The following is a 25,166-nucleotide window of genomic DNA, read 5'->3' on the forward strand; positions in this document are numbered from 1 at the left end:
GCAAGGCACTGTATATAGTGTCAGATCTGCAGGGTTGTCCCATGAAAAGATATAATACAATATTTACAAAATTGTTAGAGAAGTACTCACATTTGTGATAGGTAGATAGAATTTAAAAAATAGGAACGGTAATTAATTTCAAAACACTCAAACAGATTTGTATACCTCTATAGTTACCATCCCCTTCTGCCATGCCCATGTGTGCGTTACACTGACTTGGACAGTAAATCATGCGGAAACCACATTAACTCTGGATTAGCAGCTATATTTAGATACAGGAAATAAATATATCTTGGTACCGTGTTAGCCAGTAGATAGAAAAATATTTAGAATTGAGAGTCCTCAGTGGTTGATACCTTTTAATGGCTAACTGAAAAGATGGTAACAAATTGCAAGCTTTCGAGACTACATACGTCTCTTCATCAGGCAAAGACTAAAACAAATTCTGAAGAATCACATATTTATGCACAACATAGTATAGAGAAAAAAAAAAAAAAGAGGGGAAAAAAAACCATGGATAAGCTAGGTGACATGAAGCAGAATTACCATGGGTGATAAACAGTTACGTCCATAAATATTGGGCCAATTCTTAGATAAGGATTGTTTTATTGTCCTGTGATTAGGGTCTCGTTCTGTTGTGATGACCCCACATGGTGTGAGGGGCAAGTTCATTAGTTGATGTAAAAAGACATAAATCCGTGTGACACATTCATTCCTGCATTTAGAGTGTCAAAGGTCGTCATCAGTTTATACTCCCAGACTCTTCTGTCTCTCTGAGTTTTGAAGTTACTTTTCAATACAAGTAATTTCATGTCCATAATGCTATGATTTGGGAGACAGAAATGTATTGCCACAGGTATATCCATTCTTTTTTCTTTTATTGTATGGCGATGAGAGTTCATCCTTGTTCTCAGTTTCTGCCCTGTCTCCCCCACATACAGACCCCCAGTTGGACATTTAGTACAAATGATTAGGTACACCACATTAGAAGTGACGCAGCTGAAAGTACCTGGTATCTTGTAGTTCTGATGTGAATTGGGGATCTTTATCTTGTCTGTTGTGATTATAAATAGACAGGTTTTACATTTTTTCTGGTTGCAGGGAAAGGTACCTGCAGCTGTTGGAGAGGACAGGGAGCTTCTGACAATGATGCTTCTTAGATTTGGGGGCTGCCTAAAACACAGTAGTGGGGGGTCTGGAAAAATGGATTGTAATCGGGCATCTTTTTGCAGTAAAGGTTGTAATTTCCATGCAGCTCCCCTTAGCACCTCCAGATTTGGATTGTAGGTGACCACTAGAGGTACCCGGTTATTTTCTTCTTTAGTTTTGTAATGTAGCAGGTGATTCCGTGATATTCTGGTGGCTCTTGTAATCTGATTTTCAATTGTTCTTGGATGGTAGCCCTGATTCAAAAAGGTCTTTCTGAGGCGACCAAGGTGTTCATCTCTATCCATTGGGTTGGAACATATACGATCTGATGGCTTGGCTGTAGACAATGGAGTTTTTTATGTGTTTTGGATGGAAACTGTCCCATTTAAGGTATGTTGGACGGTCGATTGGCTTCTGATACAGGGAGCTGCACGGAAATGACAACCTTTACTGCAAAAAGATGCCCGCTTACAATCCATTTTTCCAGACCCCCCACTACTGTGTTTTAGGCAGCCCCCAAATCTAAGAAGCATCATTGTCAGAAGCTCCCTGTCCTCTCCAACAGCTGCAGGTACCTTTCCCTGCAATCAGAAAAAATGTAAAACCTGTCCATTTATAATGACCACGGACAAGATAAAGATCCCCAATTCACACCAGGACTACAAGATACCAGGTACTTTCAGCTGCATCACTTCTAATGTGGTGTACCTAATTATTTGTACTAAATGTCCAACTGGGGGTCTGTATGTGGGGGAGACAGGGCAGAAACTGAGAACAAGGATGAACTCTCATCGCCATACAATAAAAGAAAAAAGAATGGATATACCTGTGGCAATACATTTCTGTCTCCCAAATCATAGCATTATGGACATGAAATTACTTGTATTGAAAAGTAACTTCAAAACTCAGAGAGACAGAAGAGTCTGGGAGTATAAACTGATGACGACCTTTGACACTCTAAATGCAGGAATGAATGTGTCACACGGATTTATGTCTTTTTACATCAACTAATGAACTTGCCCCTCAGACCATGTGGGGTCATCACAACAGAACGAGACCCTAATCACAGGACAATAAAACAATCCTTATCTAAGAATTGGCCCAATATTTATGGACGTAACTGTTTATCACCCATGGTAATTCTGCTTCATGTCACCTAGCTTATCCATGGTTTTTTTTCCCCTCTTTTTTTTTTTTTTTTTCTCTATACTATGTTGTGCATAAATATGTGATTCTTCAGAATTTGTTTTAGTCTTTGCCTGATGAAGAGACGTATGTAGTCTCGAAAGCTTGCAATTTGTTACCATCTTTTCAGTTAGCCATTAAAAGGTATTAACCACTGAGGACTCTCAATTCTAAATATTTTTCAGCTATATTTAGGCACATGACCTGTTTAACAAGAGGTGAAGATCTTTAAGATTTATAACAAGTAAAAAGAGGTCAGGCACATCCAGCACACAAACACATTCACCGGTATAAAGCGATAAACCCTGGACTGAGGGGAGAAGCCCATCACAATCCCACTGTAATAGGATGAACAAGGACCAAACGGCCATGTCTCCGCTGCTCATGACCAGTAATGGAGGCAGATTCTAACATTTTTTTGGAAAACAAAATCTGAAGAAACAGAAATTTAATAAAGTGTAATAACATGTATGGTCAGATATAGTGTTTAGCTCCAGAGCCCTCTGTACGTGGCACGGCAGCAGGTTGTCAGACCATGCTGTGAGATGGCGTCTCATATATAATAATAATAATAATAATTTTTATTTATATAGCGCCAACATATTCCGCAGCGCTTTACAAATTATAGAGGGGACTTGTACAGACAAGAGACATTACAGCATAACAGAAATCACAGTTCAGAATAGATACCAGGAGGAATGAGGGCCCTGCTCGCAAGCTTACAATCTATGAGGAAAAGGGGAGACACCAGAGGTGGATGGTAACAATTGCTTTAGTTATTCGGACCAGCCAAAGTGTAAGGCTCGGGTGTTCATGTAAGGCTACTTTCACACTTGCGTCGTGCACTGCACGTCGCTATGTGACGTTACGGTGCACCGACACAAGCAGTGAAAGAGCCGCACAACGGGGGCAGCGGATGCATTTTTCCAGCGCATCCGCTGCCCCATTGTGAGGTGCGGGGAGGCGGTGGCGGAGTTCCGGCCGCGAATGCGCGGTCGGAAATGGAGGACACAGCGCAGCAAAAAACGTTACATGTAACGTTTTTTGCTGCCGGCGGTCCGTCACAACACGGCACAACCGTCGCACGATGGTTGCGACGTGTGTCAATGCGTTGCAATGCGTCGCTAATGTTAGTCTATGGGGAAAAAACGCATCCTGCAGACAACTTTGCAGGATGCGTTTTTTCCCCTAAACGACGCAGTGCGACGTATTGAAAACTACGCTAGTGTGAAAGTAGCCTAAAGCTGCATGAACCAGTTAACTGCCTAAGTATGTAGCAGTACAGACACAGAGGGCTAATAGCTGCATAAAGTGTATGAGAACATGTTGCGAGGAACCCGATTATGTTTTTTGTTTTTGTTTTGAATGGGCCACACAGGGATAGTTAGGATAATGCGTTGAGGTGGTAGGCCAATCTGAACAAATGAGTTTTTAGGGCACGCTTAAAACTGTGGGGATTGAGGATTAATCGTATTAACCTAGGTAGTGCATTCCAAAGAATCGGCGCAGCACGTGTAAAGTCTTGGAGACGGGAATGGGAGGTTCTGATTATTGAGGATGCTAACCTGAGGTCATTAGCAGCTCGGGTAGGGTGGTAGACTGAGACCAGAGAGGAGATGTAGGGTGGTGCGGAGCCATGGATTACTTTGTGGATGAGGGTAGTAGTTTTGTACTGGATTCTTGAGTGGATGGTAACCAGTGTAATGACTGGCACAAGGTAGAGGCATCGGTGTAACGGTTGGTGAGGAATATGATCCTGGCTGCAGCATTCAGGACAGATTGGAGCGGGGAGAGTTTTGTAAGAGGGAGGCCAATTAGTAGATAGTTACAATAGTCCAGACGAGAATGAATAAGTGAAACAGTAAGAGTTTTTGCAGAGTAGAAAGAAAAGGGCAAATTCTAGAAATGTTTTTGAGATGCAGATAAGAAGAGCGAGCCAGTGATCGGATGTGGGGGGTGAATGAAAGCTCGGAATCAAGTATGACCCCAAGGCAGCGGGCATGTTGCTTTGGAGTAATGGTGGACCCGCACACGGAGATGGCAATGTCAGGCAAAGGTATGTTAGTAGAGGGAGAAAACACGAGGAGTTCAGTTTTTGACAGGTTCAGTTTCAGATAGAGGGAGGACATGATGTTAGAGACAGCGGTAAGACAATCACTGGTGTTTACTAAAAAGGTCGGCGTGATAACAGGAGAAGAGGTGTATAATTGGGTGTCGTCAGCATAGAGATGGTACTGGAAACCAAATCTACTGATTGTTTGTCCAATAGGGGCAGTATACAAAGAGAAAAGGAGGGGGCCTAGGACTGATCCTTGAGGAACCCCAACAGTAAGGGGAAGGTGAGAGGAGGAGGAACCAGCAAAAGATACAGTGAAGGATCGGTCAGAGAGATAGGAGAACCAGGAGAGAACGGTGTCCTTGAGGCCGATGGAGCGGAGCATAGTGAGGAGGAGCTGATGATCCACAGTGTCGAATGCTGCGGAGAGATCCAAGAGAATTAGCATGGAGTAGTGACCATTAGATTTAGCTGTTAGTAGGTCATTAGTGACTTTAGTGAGGGCAGTTTCAGTAGAGTGTAAAGAGCAGAAACCAGACTGAAGAGGGTCGAGAAGAGAGTTATCTGAGAGATAGCAGGTAAGACGGGAGTGGACCAGGCATTCGAGGAGTTTAGAGATGAAGGGAAGATTAGAGACAGGTCTATAATTAGCGGCACAGTTGTGATCGAGGGATGTTTTTTTAAGTAATGGATGTATGATGGCATGCTTAAATGAGGATGGAAAAATACCGGAAGTGAGAGAAAGGTTGAATATTGTTGTTAGGTGAGAGGTGACAGCTGGGGAAAGGGACTGGAGGAGATGTGATGGAATGGGGTCACTGGCACAAGTGGTTGGGCGAGAAGATGCAAGGAGCCTGATTACTTCTTCTTCTGTAACTGGTTCAAAGTCAGAGAGTGAACTAGATGCAGTAGGGGAGGGAGGACAGTGAATGGTATGAAGAGATTGGGAGATGATTTCCTGTCGAATGTGGTCAATTGTTTCTTTGAAGTAATTGGCCAGATCGTCAGCGCGGAGATCAGTGGTTGGGGCCTGCACTCTTGGGTTGAGTAGGGACGAGAAAGCGTCAAAGAGACGTTTAGGGTTATTGGACAGCGAGGTGATGAGGGTGTTGAAATAGGTTTGTTTGGAGAGGTGAAGGGCAGAGTTGTATGTTTTTAGCATGAACTTATAATGGATGAAATCTTCGGGTAGATTAGATTTTCTCCACAGATGTTCGGCGCACATGGAGCACCGCTGCAGGAAACGTGTTTGCAGCATGTGCCACGGTTGTTGCCGTCTGTGCTGAGTTGTTTTATGTATAGGAGGTGCAGCTTCATCCAGGGCACTTTGCAGGGTTTCATTGTAATGCTTCAGAGCAGAATCAGGACATGAGATGGAGGAGATTGGGGCCAATGAGGACTGCAAGTTCTTCATAAGTTTCTGGGTGTTAATGGCCTGTATGTTTCTATAAGTGTGGAAAGTGGGGGTGACCTGAGCGAGATGGCAGTTCTTGATAGAGAATGAAAGAAGGTTGTGGTCAGAGAGCGGGAGGGGAGTTTGTGAAATCATCCACTAAGCAAAGCCGGGAAAAGACTAAGTCAAGGGAGTTTCCATCTTCATGCGTTGGAGAGATAGTATGCTGTGAGAGGCCGAAAGAGGAGGTTAGAGATAAAAGGTGAGAAGCAGATGGGGGGAGGGGAGAAGCAATGGGGATGTTGAAATCACCCATGATGAGGGTGGGGGTGTCACAGGAGAGAAAGTGTGGAGGCCAGGTGGCAAAGTGATCCAGGAACTGATAAGAGGGGCCGGGAGGACGATACACCACCGCCACTCGCATGGAGAAGGGGATATAGAGTCTGACAGCATGGACCTCAAAGGAAGGGAAGACAAGTGAGGGCATTTGGGGGATAACTTGGAAGGTACATTTGGGTGAAAGGAGCAGACCAACGCCTCCACCGGCTCTGTTGTCCGATCTTGGGGTATGAGAAAAGTGTAGTCCACCATATGAAAGAGCAGCAGCAGCGGTGCTGTCTGCTTGCTGGATCCAGGTTTCAGTAAGAGCCAGGAGATTAAGAGAATTAGAAAGCAAGAAGTCATGGATGAAGGAGAGTTTATTACACACAGAGCGAGAATTCCAAAGGGCACAATTGAAAAAGACAGAAGGCATGCATGGAATATTAATAAGGTTAGAGGGGTTTCTGAGTGTAGCAGTTGGGAGGTTTGACTGGCTATAACATGGGGGGCCGGGGTTGGGAGAGATGTCTCCAGCAACTTGGAGAAGGAGGATAGAAAGAGTGAGCAGATGGTTAAGTGACTTGTGAGAGCGTCTCTTGTGTTGGATGATCGGACTGAATGGATCTGTGCTGTTAAGCAATGTGAACAGAGCATGAGTGCTATACATAGGAGAGGGAAGGACAGAGGGGCCGATATGGATGGAGTGTAAAGAGTTTATGCAAGGCCGGTGAATGTGAGTGAATATTAAAAAAAAAAAAAAAAAAAAGGCGACGCAGGCTGCTGACCCATGATTCAAATCTTTTCCATAATACACACTTAATAAGGATCCATCAGATTTATTTTTATTTTTTTAATAAGGTACATTTAAGAAAAAGAGCTAGCGGCACACCAACAGTTAAAAATCTTTATTCTGCACAAAAAAAAAAAAAAAAAAGTCATCATGTGCCAGTTTGTGCTGTTTTATTCCCACTGCTATCTGCGTAATCTGTCTGTTTCCTTTTTATCTCCGCTGTCCGGCTCCAGAGATACAGCCGATACATTTAGTGCAGATTTTTGTGGTCTTTACAATGGGACATGGACCACAGGATCATCTTTAGGCCATGTTCACACTTTGCGGGTGACCTCTGCGGGTTGTCCCGCAGCGGATTTGATAAATCTGCAGGGCAAAACCGCTGCGGTTATCCCTGCAGATTTATCGCGGTTTGTTCCGCGGTTTCCGCTGCGGGATTACTCCTATACTATTGATGCTGCATATGCAGCAATATGCAGGATCAATAGTAATGTTAAAATTAAAAAAAAAGTTTATATACTCACCCTCTGACGTCTCGATCTCCTCGTCGCTGCACCCGGCGGTCCGGTTCCAAAGATGATGTGCGAGAAGGACCCTTCGTGACGTCACGGTCATGTGACCGCGACGTCACGGTCATGTGACCGCGACGTCACCGCAGGTCCTGTTCGCACAGCAACTCTGACCGGCCGGCCGCGTGCAGCGCTGAGAGGTGAGTATAACATGATTTTTTATTTTAATTCTTTTTTTTACCCCAAATATGGTTCCCAGGGCCTGGAGGAGAGTCTCCTCTCCTCCACCCCGGGTACCACCCGCACATTATCCGCTTACTTAAGTAAGCGGTTCAATGCATTTCTATGTGTGCAGAATCGCAGCGATTCTGCACAAAGAAGTGTCATGCTGCGGGTTGTAAACCGCTGCGTTTCTGCGCGGTTTTTCCCGCAGCATGTGCACAGCGGTTTGCGGTTTCCATAGGGTTTACATGTAAATGTAAACGCAATGGAAACTGCTGCGGACCCGCAGCATCAAAATCGCCGCGGTTCCGCGGTAAAACCCGCAAAGTGTGAACATGGCCTTAGGCCGCTCCGAGTTATTACCCGGCGAGTTACACCTCCTTGATATAGACCATAAAGATTTGCACTTAATAAAAAGTCCCATATCTCTGAAGCCATATGACTGATTAAAACTGAAAGGAATTAAATTGGAGAAGCAGAAAGAATAAATTAAGAGCAATGAATACCCACTGGACTGGTAACGTCCCCTTTAAATTGTTCTGTAAACATATGGACATTACCGAATGGGGTCTCGTGCTCAGGGCACCCCTCAATTTATCAATTTATGTGCCTGGATGGTAATGTCCGTTTTTGTCATACTTCTATTACAAGAACAATCATTCACTTGAATACCATGTAATACTACAGGAAAAGCCTAGCAGGAGTCCAGAAAAATATGCTGATCGCCTGGTCAGTCCCAGTTTGACAGTTTTTGCCCCGTTAGAACCACTGTAAAAGGTGATTACGGTAATTCTGTGCACATGGCCAGCTCAGTACCAGGGGCGGTGGGCAGAGGGTGCTGTCGCCCTGGGCCCTGTGACGTGAAGGGGCCCACCAACAGCCACTTCTATCATAAGGTGCAAGAGAGGGCAGCAAAATGCCTGCTCCCAGTGATGTAGACTCGGGATAGCGGCCATAGTACATGCTGACATAGTTTAGCGTTGGAAAAAAAAAGTCCTGATCTATAGATTCAGGTTTTGGCACACAAAAAAAAGCAGCAAAACCCGACACCTGCGTTTTTTGTGCGTTATTTCAGCATTTTTCACCACCCATTCATTTCAATGGGTGAAAAACACTGAAAGAAGTGACGTACTCCCTTGTGCAATAAACCATGCAAAGCACAAAATATTGATGACAAAAAAGGGATGCAATCACCTGAGATGACGTCATGGTCACGCGACCGTGACGTCACAAAGGTCCTTTGCAAAGCATCCCTGGGAACGGAACGTACGCTGAGGAGATCGGGGGCCGTCGGAAGGTGAGAATAACCATATTTTTTTTTATTATTTTTAACATTCTATCTTTTACTATTGATGCTGCATAGGTTCTTGTGCATATGAGGTTCTTCTTTACCTCTCTCACCAAGGCTCTTCTCCCACGATTGCTCAGTTTGGCTGGACTACCAGGTCTAGGAAGACTTCTGGTGGTCCCAAACTTCTTCCATTTAACACCTTCATGACCCCAGCTTTTTTCGTTTTTTGCTCCCCTTCTTCCCAGAGCCAAAACTTTTTTTATTTTTCTGTCAATATGGCCATGTGAGGGCTTGTTTTTTGCGAGACGAGCTGTACTTTTGAATGACATCATTGGTTTTACCATGTCGTGTACTTGACAATGGGGAAAAAAATTCCAAGTGTGGTGAAATTGCTATCTCACGCTTGTTTTTTGTTTGGCTTTTTTGCTAGGTTTACTAAATGCTAAACCTGACCTGCCATTTTGATTCTCCAGGTCATTACGAGTTCATAGACACCAAACATGTCTAGGTTATTTTTTATCTAGGTGGTGAAAAAAAAAATCCAAAAGTTTGCTTTAAAAAAAAAATATATATATTGCGCCATTTTCCAATATTCGTAGCGTCTCCACTTTTCGTGATCTGGGGTCAGGTGAGGGCTTATTTTTTGTTTGCTGAGCTGATGTTTTTAATGATACCATATTGGCGCAGATACGTTCTTTTGATCGCCCATTATTGCATTTTAATGCAATGTCGTGGCAACCTAAAACAGTAAAAATAATTTTTTTTTTGTTTTATTTTGAATGGGGCTAAAAGGAGGCGAGTTAAACTTTTTTTTATTTTTTTCATATTTTTTTAAACTTTTTTAAATTTTGGCATGCTTCAATAGCGTCTATGGGAGGCTAGAAGCTTTCATAACTCGGTCGCCTCTGCTACATAGAGGCGATGCTCAGATCGCCCCTATGTAGCAGAATTAGTGTACTGCTATGAGCGCCGACCACAGGGTGGCGCTCATAGCAATCCGGCATCAACAACCATTTAGGTCTCAAGGAGACCTCTGGTCGTTATGCCGATGACCCATGATCACGTGACGGGGGTCAGTGATGGGCGCATTTCCGGCTGCAAGCGCTTGTTAAATGTCACGGTCAGAGTTTGACAGCGGCATTTAACTATTCAAAACAGCTGTTCAAAACAGCTGACATGTCCCAGCTTTGATGCCGTCTCACCGCGGGAGCAGGGCAGAAAGGGGTTAAGGATTATGGAGGCCATTGTGCTCTTAGGAACCTTTACTGCAGAAATTCTGCTGTAACTTTGGCCAGATCTGTGCCTTGCCACAATTCTGTCTCTGAGCTCCTTGGCCAGTTCCTTTGACCTCATGATTCTCATTTGGTCTGACATGCACTGTGAGCTGTGAGGTCTTATATAGACAGGTGTGTGTCTTTCCAAATCAAGTCCTATCAGTTTAATTAGACACAGCTGGACTCCAATGAAGGAGTAGAACCATCTCAAGGAAGATCACAAGGAAATGGACAGCATGTGACTTAAATATGAGTGTCTGAGCAAAGGGTCTGAACACTTATGACCATGTGATATTTTTCTGTTTTTATTTTTTAATAAATTTGCAAAAATATCTACATTTCTGTTTTTTTCAGTCAAGATGGGTGCAGAGTGTATATTAATGAGGAAAAAAAAATTGAACTTTTTGAATTTACCAAATGGCTGCAATGAAACAAACCGTGAAAAATGTAAAGGGGTCTGAATACTTTCCGCACCCACTGTATAGGGGAACATCATACTGTGTATAGGGGAGCTGTGGGACCACCATATTGTGTAAAAGGGAGCAGTAGGGGCATTATACTGTGAATAGGGGAGCTGTTGATCCATTATACTGTGTATAGGGAAGCTCTGGGAGGCATTATACGGTGTATAGAGGAGCTGTAGCCCATAATGCTGTATAGGGGATATGTTAGATCTATAGGTGAGATCATACTGTGTATGAGGGAACTCAGAGGACATTATCAAAATGTTAAGTCCAGGCACTTAACCCTGCTGTACTGTTCGGTCAAAAGTGACCGTTTTTGAACTTTGATATTTTTTAAACAATTCATTATGCGGTTCAGAAACTTGTGGTTACTTCTATTTTCCTAATTTGAGGGGTTCTTTCTAAGGGTCCTTTTTTTTTTGTTTAGTTTTTGCGCCACATTTTTTTTTTACACTTGTACTGTTCCCGGTCAAAAATGACCGAATAGCATTTTAGCTAATTTCAGCCATTTTTTGAGTAAAACAAAATGAGTTATAATTTCTTTTGAGACTACTTATTGCATCTACTATTGTTTATGAAGTAAACAGTTGCTTTAGGTGCAGATTTACACATGCAGACCATAAAATTTGCTAAAATGCTATTCGGTCATTTTTGACCAGGAACAGTACAAGTGTAAAAAAACAAACAAAAACATATTGGCTTTCAGTACAGTTCTGTGCAAACAAGCCTGAGCTTCCACAAGGTATTCTCACCAAAAGAGGTGTACATAGTTCCATGTTTTATTTCACTCAAGACACAACAGTGGTTTCCTATGTTCCAAAAAAATAAATAAACAAGTGATACTTATGAGCACAATGCACAATGATGATACAATAAGCAATCGAGAAGATAGAAAGCCAGACATGATAATGGACTAGGCAGACATGTGTATTGTTGTTGTCCTGAATGTAAACAATAGAATTATGTGAAGATTTTCTGAAAAAAAAAAACTGTTTATTTTTTGTATTATTTTTACTATTTTTTTTTTCAAAATGTTTGCACGCAGTTAAATTTTATACTATAGTTAATTTTAGTTATAGTTAGTTATAGTTGTTATAGTAGTAGTAGTAGTAGTAGTAGTAGTAGTTGTTAGTTAGTTAAGCTCAAATTTGTAATTTATGTGCAGAATTCAATAAGCCCTTGTAACCTTTATAAACACAAAATAAATAAAAAAATTGAGTTTTTTACGTTTTTTTTTTTTGTTTTTTTTATAATGACCAACCATTCTCACATACAGTATAATAATGCAACAGGTATTCAAAAAAAAAAAAAAAATTTAAGTAGCTAAAACAGCATTTTATTAGGTCCGGTCAAAAATGACCGGAGCAGTACAAGTGTATAGTGGAAACGAACAGAACAGCAGGGTTAAGTATTATTGTTATAGGGGCACTCAGAGTACTGTGACCATCAAAGGTGCACATGGGGTATAATTACGGTACTTTCTAAGGACAAATTGTGGAAGGCACATGCACATCGCATTGATATTTTCTACTGGGGAATTTTACCATCTAGTGGGCACAAAGGAGGCATTCTAGCTATGTTAAGGGTACTATGGTGGGCATGATTATGTGGGTAGTAAGAGGAGCGCTGCTTATGTGCCAAACAGCAGGCGCAGTAATAGGGAGACACATATGGGGTATCAGCAGGATGAGGAGTTTGTGCTGGTTGGGAATAGATGGTGGTGGGGCTGGAATTGTGAGAAGACAAATGTGTCTTTGTTGTAATCTCTGCAGATGAGTTGTGGCTGGAAGAAGCTAACACAGAGGCTAGGGATCAGCATGTGGAAACCAGACATTCATTGTACACTTAGAGGGGCACAATACAAAATAAGAGGACCAAGATCTTAAAAGACGACTGTGACAACAGCAGCTCTAATCCAGAAGTGGATCCACAATGCTTCCAAGATGATGCCAGGGACAGGACTTCTACCCTGGACAGGAGTGTTCCTCAGAGAGGAGGCCATTTTCACAACCCTACATTCAGCACAACGGACATTGCCTTTTGACAGTTTCCCGAATACGTAGTAGTGGATTAGGTGGAGACGCTCTATAGCTGCCAAACATTTCATCATGAAGCAGAACACAGGGCACCGGAACGAGCAAAATAGGGAATCAAGTTATATAAAGGACGCGCCTTACGTGGCTAACCTATTTACAGAGGTCTTCAGTCACCTGTACATTATGGTCTGGTTGCTATCCATTTTCTAATCCTCTATTACTTGAGGTGGTAAGTAAAGCTTTATCATTTCTGGCACAAATAACGGTGAGTAACTATAGACGGGAGCACATGGCCCATTTGCGCTCTTTTCTCTCCTGTCGACATAACAGGCTTCAGAGTCATTAGAAACATTAAACTCAGCGACAGAAAGCAACTCAGGTCTTAGATAACAAACTTTCCCCATTAATTACTGCCAGCATAGAAACTACAGAGCAAAAATTGTCACAACTTCTCCCCTGAGGTTTTATCTAACAATGAAGATAAAACAGCCCTACATGTATGGACCAGGTGCGTGGAAATTTACATGGCCGCACAAGAGTCCCCGTGCCTTTCAAAAAGGCACTAGTCACAGAGAAGACCTCTTGTTAAAAGTGAAATGACAAAGAAAACCCTTAAAGAGAATCTGTCAGCAGGATTTGACACTCCATCATTTATGTGTCTTTCAAAGACCAGTCCAGCAATAACTTTACATGCCCGGTCCGTTCCTCCAGTACTGAGAAATCAGTGTTTGAATTGATATGCAAATGAGGCTGAAGGACTATGGTAGATCTGAAGCCTATGTCACTCCAGCTCTATTCCCCACCCAGCTCTGCCTCCTCCTTCTTGACTAACTTCCTCGATGCGGCGTGACTTCAGGCAAAGGAGCAGTCAGTCAATCAGGAGGCGGTGGCACTGGGCAAAGAATAGAGCTGGAGTGACAGACTTCAGATCTACCATAGCTCTTCAGCCTCATTTAAAAAACAATTCAAGTATTGATTTCTCAGTACTGGAGGAACGGACAGGCCATGTACAGGTTTTGCTGGACTTGTCTTTCAAAGAGATACATGTACATGAGCATATAAATTGTGTGGGGCGTAAAATCCTGCAGACAGATTCCCTTAAAAAGTACATGGCAGTGGATTGCCACTGGGTGCTTTTTTGTGCAAAAAAATTGCTGCATTTTACAATTTCAGCAAGGTAGATGTGATTTTTAAAAACACACTTATTTAACACTATGGAATTAGCATGTTGGGTTTTTTTTTTTTTACCCCCCACAAACTTCTATGGGGAGATTAAAAAAAAAAAAACAGCGTGCACAGCGCAGATTGATATTGTATTGTAGACACTTGTAGGAAGCATGCACCCTCATGTATAGCGCTTGGCTCTGGGTCCATAGCTGACAGCCAGAGATTCTCAGTAAGTTTTTCACCAAGATGAGTCACTTTATACAGTGCTTGTATGCTTTTGTATTAAGGCACAAAAGAAAAAAAAGCCATTGAAAAAAAGGCTTTTATGTCCCTTTTATATAACACCGCATTGACCTGCAATCCCTGGCGCTGAAGTAGTTTACGGTGTTTAGCATTTTCAGCTTTGTGTTCGATATGTTAACAGTTCTGGGCAAGGACTTCAGCTTTCAGCAAATTAGGAACAATAGTAAAAAGGTTCCAAACATGACAAGGACAGCACACAAAGGAAGACAATACCAAGTGCATCAGGGACATGTTATAATAAACAATTGGTGACAGAACTAAAGCCCCAATTTATCAAACAGTTTTTCCTGGGATTCTAGCATAAAATTGATTGAAGTGTTGGAAAACGCTAGTAGAAAATATTTTGGCACAGCAGTGCTTAGTTATCACTATATGACTGTGTAGTTTGTGAGCGATGACTGTTACAGACCTCTGCACCACCTCCATAACGGAAAGCAAGCGGCTGCAGAGAGAATAGAACTTCATTTTCTCCCTGGAGCCGCTGCTGCAGTAACATAACAAAACAGGATTACAATTCTATTTACTTGTAAATTACCATTTTATCCGCAGGCGAATATTGTTTTTCAAGGTGACAAGTGTGTGTAATCACAAATGCCTGTTCAAACCAAGTAAACCTTTAGCGTGGCCAAACATGTAAGTGCACCTTCCCACCTACCGGATTTCCATCTATCGCAACCCTTCTCTGGCTCTACAAAGCCTGGAGCTGTCAATCAAAGATGAGGAGGGTGGAGAGAGCGAAAACAAGTAGGTAGGTAGGTGCACTGACCTTTTTGGCCACGTCATGGTGCACTGAGCGTGGTGCACTCTGCCTGGTTTTGAAGAAGAAAAGTCTGCAGCTCTGACTAATAACGGAAGGTCGCTGCTTCGATATCCCGCGGTATAATGGGAAATGCAAGCAAATACAACAAAGTGGTGAAAGGAACAGTGCCGCAGGAAGCAAAGGTCTACATTTATGTTTGATCACTCTTATTGGTAATGCATTGGTTCATTGCTCAAGGCAGCACAGATTGACAAATCTGTCTGACCAAAGAAGTCTGACCCTAGAAGTCAAAGAAGTCTGAAGAGGAGATGGACTTTAAGGCACCGTCATTGACGTCTTATAGCCACTGATCTGGAAGTAGGGAGCCCAGACTTCAGAGGAGAGAGTTGGAAATTCGACAATGACATCCACTTTGGAAGTGTTAAGCTTAGCGAAATATAACAGGTGTGTGTGAGCGAGCAACACATGAATGGTCCAAAAATAAAGCATGAAGAGAGCGAAGACAGGAAAAAAAGCTAATTTTTATTTATATTTCAAAGACTGCACTACTTCTCACCTCTACGGTATTATGGAGATGCAATTTTAACAAGCAAATGGTAATGACACTTTTTTTAAATTATGTCACATTTTGAACAACCCTTCACCAATTGTTAAATCAAGAAATGTTATTGATTTCCAATATTTGGGTGGATATTTTGTTTCTTTTATATCCCAGAGTATGAACTAAGGGTTTAGGTAAGTGCCCTAGCTTGGTAAGTGCTAGGTAACCTAGTTGAGTTGCCCCCCATTTTTAGGCTACCTCTGCAGCTCGTCTCCTACCTTTTTGGTGTATGCTCCTTTCCATTTTCATCAGAATCCATTGGTTCGTTACGAAATTCATTACTGCTGGAGTCATTGTACGTTTCCATGTCCTCTTGTGAAGGCATGGCAGGATTTACAAAGTCTTCTATGGGATTATGCATCTCCTCATCTTCATTCTGGTGAGCCTTTGAGGTGCCACCTGGAAGAACTGTCCCAAATGTGCCATAGTGCTCCTGTATTACTAGGTCTCCAATGGGAAACGAGCTATAACGGCTATCTGACGTCTCGCCAACTTGAAGGCATCTTTTACTTGAATGACCTACACCCTCAGCCGATAATATGTTTATTGACTCCATTAACGGTGAACTCACAAAGTCACTGGACCCCTGCCTCCCACTCATTACATTTTGTGAAACTGGCGCCTGACGGTTCTTGTAATCCTGAAGAAACGCGTCTCCCTGTACATAAGACATGCTGGTAACTACACACGCCTGTTGATACATGGTGATGGCTGGAGAGAAAGTCTGTAGGCTTAGGGTGCACGCTTTCCGGTAAATGTGTCACTGATCCAACAGGGCCATGTTGACCTGGTAATGTGAGATCTTGCTTTTGTGAGTTATTATTCTGGATGAGCATTGCGTTATGTAAAAAGCTTCATCTCGCTTAGACAACGTAGAAAGACCTAAAGGAAAAAAAAAAAAAAGAACATGAAAATGTTTATCAGATCCAAGCTACAACGAACATTTTTTGTAGGATACACATATGCAAAGTCTACCAAACGGTGAGCAACTCATACGATTATTAAACTGAGAATAACCAAGTATACAGCACATTAAAGGGAACCTATCACCCCGTTTTTTAAAGATTAGATAAAAATAGTGTGAAATAGGGGCAGAGCTGGGCTTTACATTAGTGCCTTTTTGTTGCCTTTATTCCCCCGTTAGGCTGCCGAAATACCTTTGTGAAGTGGCCGTTTTGTCCTGTCACTCAAGTTGGTCAGGTCGGATGGGCGTGGTTAAATAGCGGTTCCTCCCCCCCTGCTTCTCGGCGTGTCTTTCGTAAACGCGATCTGTGAATGGCACAGATCGCGCTTTTTCTTAGCAGTTGCGCAGTGAATTTGCCTCCGGCGCCTGCGCATTATGTTTTGCCCAACTGTGGGCATAGCATATTTTACATCACTGCGCATGCGCGGGTCGTAACTTTAGCCTTGGTGCCCCGGAAGTGATCATATGGGCATAGTGTTTATCTGGATGCCAGTAAATTTTTCTCAGCCCGAACTGCGAGCGTAAGTTTGGTGCCAAAATCGCTCGCCTGCCTATCGTTCTATCGTTCTTTCTATCAAACTATCTATCGTTCAATCTATCGATCTGTCTATCTATCGTTCTTTCTATCTATTCTCTATCTTATCTATTATCTATCGTTCTTTTTATGTATCTATCTATTATCTATTTTTCTATATATCCTTCTTTCTATCTATCTATCTATTATCTATCTTTCTTTTTCTCTATCTATTATCTATATATCGTTCTTTCTATCTATTGATCTTTCAATCTATTTATTTTCTATCTATCGTTCTTTTTATCTATCTATCTATCTATCTATTGTTTTTTCTATCTATAGATATTTCTATCTATCGTTCTTTCTATCTATCTATATATCGATCGATCTTTCTATCTATTACCTATCTGTTGTTACTTCTATCTTTCTATCTATCGATCATCTATCTATCTATCGTTTTTTCTATCTATCATCTATCTATCGTTATTTCTATATATCTATAATCTATGTATCTATCGTTCTGTCTATCTATCGTTATTTCTATCTATCGTTCTTTCTATCTATTAGCTATCGTTCTTTCCATCTACCTATCTATTAGCTATTGTTCTTTCTATCTATCGATCGATTGATCTTTCTATCTATATATTATCTATCGTTCTCTCTCTATCTATTTATTATCTATCTATCGTTTTCTATCTATCTATTTATAGATCTTTCTATCTATTATCTATCGTTATTTTTATCTATATATTATCTTTCTTTCCTTCTTTCTATCTTTCTATCTATTATCTATCTATCTATCTATCATTATTTCTATCTATCGATCTTTCTATCTATTATTTATCTATCTATTACATATCTATTTATTAGCTATCGTTCTAACTATCTATCGATCTTTCTATCTATTATCTATTGTGTTTTCTATTTTTTATCTATCGTTCTTTCTATCTATCTATCTCTCTATCTATTATCTATCCATCGTTCTTTATATCTATTATCTATCTATTGTTCTTTTTATCTATCTATCAATCATCTATCTATCGTTCTTTCTATCTATATATCAATCATCTATCTATCTATCGTTATTTCTATCTATGGTTCTATCTATCTATTATCTATCTATCTATCTATCGTTAGTTATAGCCATCTATATTGACCTTTCTATCTATTATCTAATTTTCTATCGTTCTATCTATCTATCTTTCTGTCTATTATCTATCTATTGATCTTTCTATCTATTATCTATCGTTCTATCTATCTCTTATCTATCTATCTATATATCTATCTATTATCTATATATCTATCTATTGATCTTTCTATCTATTATCTATCTATCGTTCTATGAATCTATCTATATATCTATCTATTATCTATCAATATATAGATAAAAAGAACTATAGATAGATAGATAGATAATAGATAGATATATAGATAGATTCATAGAACGATAGATAATATATAGATAAAAAGAACTATAGATAATCTATCGTTCTGTCTATCTATCTATCTATCTATCTCTTTTCAGCTACCTATCCCATTCTATCGAACCCTTCTAACTTTCTTATTCCTTCTTTCTATCTATTTATCTAACTCATCTATCTAAGAGCAGATTACATACAACATACAACCGGCAACATAAACACTGTGACATACACCCAGCGATATACAACTTGTAACCCATCACATTTGACATGCAACATACGACTTTGAACATACTATGTGCGACATGCAACGTGCGACGACAACATGCGACATACGATAACATGTGACACACAACATGCGACTACATGTCACATGACACAACATGCGACATGCAAGATGCGACTACATGCGAAATGCTGCAACATGCGAGTACATGCGACTACATGCGTATTGCAACAACATGCGACTACATGTCGCATGCAAGTACATGCGGCAACATGCAAGTACATGCAACAACATGCGACTACATGTCACATGCGGCAACATGCAATGACATGCAACAACATGCGACATGCAACAACATGCAGGTACATGCGACATGCAACATGAGAATACATGTGACATGCAACAACATGCGGAAATTAAAAATAAAATTCATAACCATGCGCCATGCGATAGCATGCTCGATGCGACATGCGGCGACATGCAGCATGTAACATACACAATACACAACATACATACAATACATACATTCAGACATATAGTACATACAACATAGATTACATACTCACCATCCCGAAGCCAGTGTCATGTATAAAAAAAATAAAAATAAAAAAAAATAAAAAATCCCTGTCCGCAGAAATCCTATGTAAACGAGTGTCCCACAACGATCTCCCGTGGAGAGCAGGAACATCTGCAGATGTGACTGCTCGCCAGGGGCTCCAGGAACACAATGAAGGTAGGAAAGTATCCTTCCACATTGTGTTACTCACAATGTATTCCTCCAACACTGTGACAAAATAGTCCCTGGCCTCACTTCTGCCAATGCTGTTCAGGCAGCTTTGCTACAAATTGAGACTAGGAAAAATGGTTGACCTCTTCAGTGATGCACTGCAGGAGACATTATCTCCTGTCATTGTGTCACTGAGGGTCCTATAGATCAGAGACATCACCCGATGTCACTGTGCTATAGGGGAGATCCTCGAGGGACACGCGTCACTTGTTGGACTACGGCGAACACAGGTAGTTTAAGGTTTGTTATTTTTTTTTTTTTTTTTTACAGGTCCAGAACTATGGTAAGTATGGTCAAATGAAGAATATTAAAACCTTTTTTTGTAAAAATGTGTGTGTGGGTTATTAATCCATTACTATCATTGGATTACTAACGGATAGGTGTCTTATTGACGCCTCTCCGTTAGTAATCCGGCTTAATGTCACCTTACAATAGCAAGGTGACATTAACCCCTTATTACCCCACATCCCACCGCTACACGGGAGTGGGAAGAGAGGGGCTAAGTGCCGGAATTGGCGCATCTGACAGATGTGCCATTTCTGGGGCGGCTGCGTACTGGTGTTTGTAGCCGGGGGGGGGCCAATATCCATGGACCCGCTCTAGGCTATGAATATCAGCCCACAGCTGTCTGCGTAGCCTTTCTGGATCTAAAATATAGGGGGACCCCACATCAATTTTTTTTTGGGGGGTCACCCTATTTTTATCGCCAGGAAAGGCTACGCAGACAGCTGTTGGCTGGTATTCATAGCAGGCTACAAATATTGGTCCACGGTCGTCGGCTTTCCCCCTCTGGCGCAGAAAATTCCGCGGGAGCCCACGCCGTTTTTTGGGGGGGTTTTTTTTGTTTTATATGGGATTCTGTTTGTCAAACTTCTGACATCGTTACTTGCTTCCCACCATGGGTTCATGAAGTTTTGCTATCTATCTGAAATTTTAATTAGACCTTTATGTATTACTTTGTTCACTATGATTTCTGCATTATAGCTCTTTTATTATATCTATAAATCTAATTACATAACACCACAGATTTTATTAGGAAACATTGTACATCTTATTTTTATTACACTACATTACTATTTTTTTAATTTTGGCTGGTACAATTGGTGTTGCAGTTGCAGGTTGTGTATCGCCTACAAACAACATGCGATCACTGCATCAAAGATGCTTATTGTCACAGATCCTGCGCAGCCCTACTGGTATGACCTTTTGACATAACATAACAAGTACAGAATTTCGACGTCCAATGTACCAGACCCACTACGGCCATTGTGTTTAATCTGATCAACAGTGGTACATTATTTAAAATACTATTTTCATTGTCTTTTACATAACGTCGGGGGGCTAATCGACAACAGTAGCCAAATACACAATCCATCAAAGGTTGTGGGCGTATGTTAAGACTCAAACCATGCTTACAGCTTCCAATCACAGCAAATTTGTGTAATAAGATTAGGAAACTACGTGCACATGTCAAAACCATATAAAATTATGACACTCATGGCTTTCATCTTACCATTATGTTTTATATCCGCTCTTTATGTAATTATTCTTAAGTATGATTTTATATTACTTCAGAATGGGATGTAACCTGTGCTTAAAGGGAACATGTCAACTGAAATTGGCGTGACCGGTTTTTGGTAACATGGGCGGAGTTTTCGGGTGTTTGATTCACCCTTTCCTTACCCGCTGGCTGCATTCTTGCTGCAATATTGGATTGAAGTTCATTCTCTGTCCTCCATAGTACACACCTGCACAAGACAATCTTGCCTTGCGCAGGCGTGTACTACGGAGGACAGAGAATGAACTTCAATCCAATATTGCAGCCAGCATGCAGCCAGCGGGTAAGGAAAGGGTGAATCAAACACCCGAAAACTCCGCCCATGTTACCAAAAACCGGTCCCGCCAAATTCAGGTGACCGGTTCCCTTTAAAAAATAAATTAATAACAATTAAAATTTTGCATGAAACTAAAACAGATAATATATGTTTTCAAAGGCAATATGTCACACCAAAAAATGGATATTACCTAAGGAAACCTATTTAGGGGCTTATCTCCAGCATTCTGAAATGCATTCTGTAATGCTGTAGATAATCCCCCAATGTATCCATAAAAATAAGAAAAAAAGGTTATATTATAATCAACCAGGGGCAATAATGTTCAATGGGTGTTGCGAAACGGTTTCATGGGCATCATGGTACGTTTTAATGGGCGTCATGCTCCGTGTAATGCAGTACCCAGGAGCATGGAATGGGTAAAGATGCCCAGCTCCTGCGCACTGCGGTATTTACTCTGCCTGTAACAAGCCAGACTAAGTACGACTGCACCGTAGATTATGCAGAAAGACAAGAAGAGGACATCATCTTATGAAGATGTGAAGTGCCGTACCAGATACACAACGTCCATCGCATATGCATGCACCGACCATTGTTGACTATCGTACAATCTGGTTTTCATACATTTCACAGGAACGTGACGGAATCTGTGAGTGCTGGACATAAGACCCAGATTAATTTTTCATTAACTATTATATGGTGTTGTGGTGCCAGATTGCCTTTCATGCCTCGTTTTTAAACAATGTCTGTCTTACTTTTTATATATGTATTAAAAAAGTTATTTACATTTTATAAAATATATATTTTTAACAATTTAATTGTCTAATTGACATTTTTTTTTTATATTTTTGTAATTGGAATGGAAAGCGCTGAACAGGAAACAATCATTAATGATGTGAGTACAATTAAGAAAAAAATAAAAACTAAATGGCCATTTCCTGAAGGAAATACATGGTGCTTGAACAGCGTATATTTTCTCACACGGGACCGGGGGAAGGGGATCAATAACTATTCACACATGGGACCAGGGGTCCACTGACTTATCACACACGGGCCTGGCTTTCACTAAATTATCACACATGGGCCTGGGGGTGCACTTAATTGGCACACACGGGAATGGGGGTGCAATTACTTAATAACAAATGGGAAGAGGGTGCACTTACTTTTCACATACAGGAATGGGGGGTCACTTACAGTGTAGGGTGTAAGGGTATAGGGGTGTCGGTTGTCGGAGTGTGTGAGTGTCATAGTCACTTTATTTTTATGTTTGTTGCTTTGATAAATGATCATGTCCTAAAAAGGACGACGTACATTTGCAAAGATGCCATCTTTGGAAGGTCAAGTTTGTGGTCATGAAAACGTCGCTATGAATTCCTGTGTGAATTTTTTTTTTTTTTTTAAATGCGATCTTTTCAAAAAATACAATTCAGATCGAACTCCTCAAATACATAGCACACCTGTCCCCACCAAGGGCTTTGAAACTATTTGTAGCCTGCTATGAATACCAGCCAACAGCTGTCTGCGTAGCCTTTCCTGGCGATAAAAATAGGGTGACCCCCCAAAAAAAATTGACGTGGGGTCCCCCTATATTTTAGATCCAGAAAGGCTACGCAGACAGCTGTGGGCTGATATTCATAGCCTAGAGAGGGTCCATGGATATTGGCCCCCCCCCGGCTACAAACACCAGTACGCAGCCGCCCCAGAAATGGCACATCTGTCAGATGCGCCAATTCCGGCACTTAGCCCCTCTCTTCCCACTCCCGTGTAGCGGTGGGATATGGGGTAATAAGGGGTTAATGTCACCTTGCTATTGTAAGGTGACATTAAGCCGGATTACTAACGGAGAGGCGTCAATAAGACACCCATCCGTTAGTAATCCAATGATAGTAATGGATTAATAACACACACACACATTTTTACAAAAAAATGTTTTTAATATTCTTCATTTGACCATACTTACCATAGTTCTGGACCTGTTAAAAAAAACTAAAATAACAAACCTTAAACTACCTGTGTTCGCCGTAGTCCAACAAGTGACGCGTGTCCCTCGAGGATCTCCCCTATAGCACAGTGACATCGGGTGATGTCTCTGATCTATAGGACCCTCAGTGACATAATGACAGGAGATAATGTCTCCTGCAGTGCATCACTGAAGAGGTCAACCATTTTTCCTAGTCTCAATTTGTAGCAAAGCTGCCTGAACAGCATTGGCAGAAGTGAGGCCAGGGACTATTTTGTCACAGTGTTGGAGGAATACATTGTGAGTAACACAATGTGGAAGGATACTTTCCTACCTTCATTGTGTTCCTGGAGCCCCTGGCGAGCAGTCACATCTGCAGATGTTCCTGCTCTCCACGGGAGATCGTCGTGGGACACTCGTTTACATAGGATTTCTGCGGACAGGGATTTTTTATTTTTTTTTTATTTTAATTTTTTTTATACATGACACTGGCTTCGGGGATCAAAGTGACAAGTGATGGTGAGTATGTAATCTATGTTGTATGTACTATATGTCTGAATGTATGTATTGTATGTATGTTGTGTATTGTGTATGTTACATGCTGCATGTCGCCGCATGTCGCATCGAGCATGCTATCGCATGGCGCATGGTTATGAATTTTGCATGCTGACGGATGGTTTAGCATGTAGCATGTGGTTGCATGTCGCATGTAGTTAGTGTGATGTATTTGCACGTCGCATGCTATCGTATGTCTCATTTATTCGCATGTAGATTTTCACATGTAGTCTCATGTGGTCACATGTTGCATGGAGCATGTGATTGCATGTAGTGGCACGTTTCCGCATGTTGTTGCATGTCACATGTATTCTCATGTTGCATGTCGCATGTACCTGCATGTTGTTGCATGTCGCATGTTGTTGCATGTCATTGCATGTTGCCGCATGTGACATGTAGTCGCATGTTGTTGCATGTACTTGCATGTTGCCGCATGTAGTTGCATGCGACATGTAGTCGCATGTTGTTGCAATACGCATGTAGTCGCATGTACTCGCATGTTGCAGCATTTCGCATGTAGTCGCATCTTGCATGTCGCATGTTGTGTCATGTGACATGTAGTCGCATGTTGTTGTATGTTGCATGCCGCATGTGGTCGCATGTAGTGACATGTTGCTTGATGCATGTTGTTGCATGTAGTCGCATGTTGCCGCATGTTGCATGTCGCATGTTGTTGAATGTTGACGCATATGATATGTAGTTTCATGTTGTTGCATGTCGCATGTACTTGTACGTTGCCACATGTTGTTGCATGTGACATGTAGTCGCATGTTGTGTGTCGCATGTTATCGTATGTCGCATGTTGTCGTCGCACGTTGCATGTCGCACATAGTATGTTCAAAGTCGTATGTTGCATGTCAAATGTGATAGGTTACAAGTTGTATATCGCTGGGTGTATGTCACTGTGTTTATGTTGCCGGTTGTATGTTGTATGTAATCTGCTCTTAGATAGATGAGTTAGATAAATAGATAGAAAGAAGGAATAAGAAAGTTAGAAGGGTTCGATAGAATGGGATAGGTAGCTGAAAAGAGATAGACAGAACGATAGATAGATAATATATAGATAAAAAGAACTATAGATAGATAGATAATAGATATATATATATATAGATAGATTCATAGAACGATAGATAGATAATAGATAGAAAGATCGATAGATAGATAGACAAAGATAGATAGATAGATAGATAGAACGATAGAAAAATAGATAATAGATAGAAAGGTCAATATAGATAGATATAACTAACGATAGATAGATGATAGATAGATAGATAGATAGATAGATAGAAGATAGATAGAAATAACGATAGATAGATGATAAATAGATAGAGAGAAAGAATGATAGATAATATATAGATAGAAAGATCGATTGATCGATAGATAGAA

General features: G+C 41.2%; 1 protein-coding gene across 4 annotated transcripts in view; it reads right to left on the reverse strand.

Moving 5' to 3' along the window:
* LOC143808448 (period circadian protein homolog 2-like) overlaps positions 1–25,166 on the reverse strand; it is a 114,412-nt gene that overhangs the window by 68,437 nt on the left and 20,809 nt on the right. For 3 of the 4 annotated variants that reach the window (XM_077291127.1, XM_077291129.1, XM_077291126.1), the window contains exon 2: positions 15,740–16,403. The exons of the other annotated variant lie outside the window; for it this stretch is intronic. In XM_077291127.1, coding sequence (XP_077147242.1) covers positions 15,740–16,224 — 485 coding nt within the window. In that variant the 5' untranslated portion in view covers positions 16,225–16,403. The remainder of the gene's footprint in view (positions 1–15,739; positions 16,404–25,166) is intronic. 4 annotated transcript variants of the gene reach the window in all.

This window comes from Ranitomeya variabilis, chromosome 2, assembly GCF_051348905.1.
Source record: "Ranitomeya variabilis isolate aRanVar5 chromosome 2, aRanVar5.hap1, whole genome shotgun sequence".
In the NCBI taxonomy this organism is placed as follows: Eukaryota; Metazoa; Chordata; class Amphibia; order Anura; family Dendrobatidae; genus Ranitomeya; species Ranitomeya variabilis.